At 35.2% G+C, this 4,075-nt stretch overlaps 1 protein-coding gene across 1 annotated transcript; it reads right to left on the reverse strand.

The window, feature by feature from the left end:
• Nucleotides 1-325: 325 nt before the first annotated feature.
• LOC113320670 (WAT1-related protein At5g07050-like) lies at nt 326-2,361 on the reverse strand. The gene is made up of 6 exons (XM_026568558.1): nt 1,956-2,361; nt 1,736-1,852; nt 1,389-1,638; nt 1,103-1,261; nt 869-1,020; nt 326-785 (listed from the first exon to the last, which is right to left on the reverse strand). The coding sequence occupies exons 1-6, from the start codon at nt 2,219-2,221 to the stop codon at nt 521-523; spliced, it is 1,209 nt and encodes a 402-aa protein (XP_026424343.1). The 5' UTR covers nt 2,222-2,361; the 3' UTR covers nt 326-520.
• Between the last annotated feature and the right edge of the window lie 1,714 nt (nt 2,362-4,075).

A 4,075-nucleotide genomic window follows, 5' to 3' on the forward strand; every position in this document is an offset into this window, starting at 1 on the left:
CTTTTGGGGTCGCCCCTAAAAATACCAGGATAAAAATCACATTTTCTCCGATATAATAAAATTAGTCTCTAGACTCTGTGCATAAGAGCCCAAGGGAATTAGCAAAACCTCATATTCATTTCGTTAAGATCAAAGCTTAAAGATTGTCAATCATACATTCAAAATCAATCACTAGGAAAAGATTCATATGTTTAGTACGACACGAAAAGCCAACAACTATGATTCCATTTCTTAGTGGAATTAGTTCGGTTACGTCATAGATTCTGCCACGTGTAGAATGAAGAAAAGAGTTCCAAGAATTATTCAGCTTGACACAATAACACACTAACAAAAGAAACAGGAGATACTCCTCAGATTCTCATTCGTTTTTCAATCTTACATGATATTATTAAACAGAATACAAAAGTTATTATTAAAACCTAAAACATAACCCTCCAAACAAAAAACTGAGATGGGAAGTAGCAAAAATTCTCATTACCCCCCATACTAAAACACCATCATTACTGCCTTCTTCTTTAGTTTAAGCCTTGCGTGAGGCTTCGTCTCTCATGGCTGAGTCCGATAATGGAACGGTAACATTGACGGACGAGAGTGTATCAACTTCTGCCTCTTGCATTTCTACAACACTTTTTCCCGTTTCAACGTCTTCAATAACGAACATTGTCCCGTTTTCGCGGACATCTTTAATGGCTTCTGGTAGTTCGTTTTCTTTTTCCTTGAATTCCTTGTACTTTCCCCATAGAACAGAGTATAATCCTGCTACAATCAAAACTGCGCCAAGAATTCTGCAAGAATAAAATAAAATTTGTAAGCAAATTTGAAAATTACAAAATACTCTTTTGTGTTGGGAAGGGAGTGAGAATATTACCCTCCAAGAAAAATCTTTTCAGCTAGAATGAAAGATCCCATGATGGCAACTATGATCATCATAAGAGGACTAAAAGCAGTGACGAAAACTGGTCCTCTTTTCCTCATTACTAGCCCTTGCACATAATAAGCTAAACTTGAAGATACAATTCCCTGATCATCATGAATATATGAAAACAACTTAGGTCAGTAAAGATTAGGAGAGAGAGAGAGGGAGAGAGAGAGAGAGACTAACCGCATAAGCTGCAGAAAGAAGGTTCATATCCCAACCGATGGACCAGGCAGAAGGAGTGTGTTCCATTACTAAAGTAACCGCAATAGATTGTAGTGTACCGATGAAGCAAATTAGAGTTGTAAGAGTTAGATGGGCTGGGTATTTCTTCAATGTTATTGCCTGAAAAATGGAAAAACAATCGCACCCGTATCAATTCTCCAATCAAACTCAAAAGTCATGTACGTAAAGAAAAAAAGTCGCAAAGTAAAAAAGAAATGAAATTGGCTAGGTTTTTAATGAAAGTAACCTGCAAGATAAAGAGAGCAGCCCAAGCTAAGGTAGCCAATATGAGAAGGATTGAACCTTTAAGCCAATCCTTGTCATCAGAACCAGATGTGTTAGTGGTATAAGAGGCATTAGTGTGGATGCTTTTCGACCATATCATCTCAATGATAGGTCCTTTGTACAATGTCATCAACATTGCTCCAGCTACCGTCACTATTGTTCCGATCACTTTTGCTTGGCATCTCACTTTCTTTATGTCTACTATCTCCATCCTACGAAAAACCAATTGTAATTAGCATAAAAAAAATGAGAAAAAAGTTTTCTCGATGATGACGTACCATAACTATATGCATGTACGTAATAATATACCTGCATAAGAAGGCCATGACGAATGTCATTGCAGGTAACATGTTACTCATAGCACATGAGAAAGTCGGGGAGGTGTATTTTAACCCCATGTAGTAAAAGTTCTGATCAATCACCGGTCTGTGTACATCATACATAAAACGTTAGAATAAGTTAACAGTACTATACTGCTACTCTATGTAATCACAGTTTTAGTGACAAAAAATATGGATAGAAGACCAACCCAAGCAGAGCCATAGCAAATATTTGCAAGAAGATTAAGAATGTCATCTTGGGTCGAATTTTTCTTTCAAGAAATATTGCAAAAGGAGCAATAACAACAGTAGCAAAAGCGTGACGGTAAACAACGAGAACGTAATGACTCATTCCACGATTAAGAGAAACCTTCGTGAGGATATTCATTCCTGCATATCCAAATTGTAGAGATATCATGGCAATATAAGGTTTGCATCTTTGAAACAAGCTGCTGTCACTTCCTTGGTTCTCCATCTAATTTTTCTTTGTAAGAAATATCTTAGTACTAAGCAAGCAACTAAGAAGGAAGCAGAAGGAAGAGAAGGGAGATAGAAAGAACAATACTCTTTGGAAGAAGTAGTAGTTCTTAATGTTTATGTCTCTCTTAAGGATAAATGAAGATACATCACATATTTATACGAGTTTTTGGAGAGGATTCATTTCCAAATTAATTAATATAAAGGAATTTGGGTAATATTTTGAGTAAGTGTGTGGAATTACTTTTACTCACACGTGTAAAAGTAATAACTTTTCTTTTTACTTTTGCTAAGAAACAAAAACAGAACTCTCTTTAATCAGAGTAGCCAAATCTGCCAACCCAAACACTCACAAAAGATTGTCTTTTAATTAATACAAATATAGTATGACACAGCATATTTACAATTTGAAGCACCGTACATAACCCTGAGTTATAAAATATGATTAACAACATTCATACTGTGTATACTGTATAACACATTCTTTTCGATAGTAAGGCCAGGCACTATGGTTTGCTATATCCCTTGGCTATCCCTTGTTCGTTGTTAAGGGATACGGCTCTCAAGGCAACCTTGTTATGATCTTCTTTTATCTCTTAGTCACACTGCATGGAAACTTAATTTCTGTCAAAGGGAAAACTAGTGTAAAGATCTTCGAGCTCGTGAACACTATTAGACTAGTCAAGAGACGTCTTAGCCGATAATAACTCGATTAGTTTAACACGCACATTAATTTATAGGAATTAATCTAACAACGATCTAGATATGAAAATAGTACCGTTGAATAGGTCTCGAAAAGTTATGCAGAATAGACTACTCGAACGTTTCAATCGAACACTGGACGAATAAGATATCGATGGATAAATATGAAGGGCAAAATAGTCTTTTATCCTTTGGACCGACCTTGGCTTCCGTTATCAAATGTGGTTCGTTCCTTAGTGTTTTCCTTGGTTTTATCTCCCAAAATCGACCGAAGAAAATCATTTCCTTTTCTTTGTTTCTCTTTCTTATTTATCATTTCTTCTTCTTCCTTCTGTTTCTTCTTTTCTCTTATTCTTCTCCTTCTGCGAGTGATTTGAGAGTTGTTTGTGAAAGTGATTTGAGAGAATCATTTGATGATTATGAGTAGATGATAAAGGGGATGTTGTAGCTGTGAATTATGATGAAGAATAGTTAGGGTTTGAATCTGGGAAGATCAAAATTAGGATTAGAAATTCGATTATTGCTTTGAAGATTTAGAAGATAAGATATAGAGCTATGGCTTGATGAAGAATCACTGGTTGGTGTTCAATTAAAGTATTGAAGTGGATTCAACGATGAATAGAAGAATTAGGGTTTCTCAAGATGAACAGGAAGTTAGATTTAGTGATGCTTAAGAAGGATTGAAGTTGGGTTTTCATTGATTGAGGAACGGGGTGGAGTTAATTAGATGTTGGAGCTTTAATTTCAGTTTAATTGTGAATTTGAGAATTAGGGTTCTTGAGTCTCGATCTCAGATAAGCTAAGGAAGATGAAATCGAGAGTTTAAAGAGAAGATTTGAGATGGGTTTTGATCAGGTATGAAGTAGAATTGTTAGTATGAGTTTAATTTTGATTTCAAAACAAATTAGGGGTGCTACAGTGTTGGTATCAGAGCTCACTATTATATCTTATATGGGAAACAATAGGAATAGCAGTGCCAGTTAGAGAACTAGATTAGTTTAGAACTGGTTTGGGTTTGTGAGATAAATCTTAATCACTAAAAGCTATCAATAATTAAAATATTTATTTGATTGATTTGTTTGTTTGATTGTTTGTATAGGTAGTGAAGTAGAAATTGTAGAGTAAACCAATAATTTTAACTAATAAGGAT

Source organism: Papaver somniferum, chromosome 11 (genome assembly GCF_003573695.1).
Source record: "Papaver somniferum cultivar HN1 chromosome 11, ASM357369v1, whole genome shotgun sequence".
Taxonomy (NCBI): Eukaryota; Viridiplantae; Streptophyta; class Magnoliopsida; order Ranunculales; family Papaveraceae; genus Papaver; species Papaver somniferum.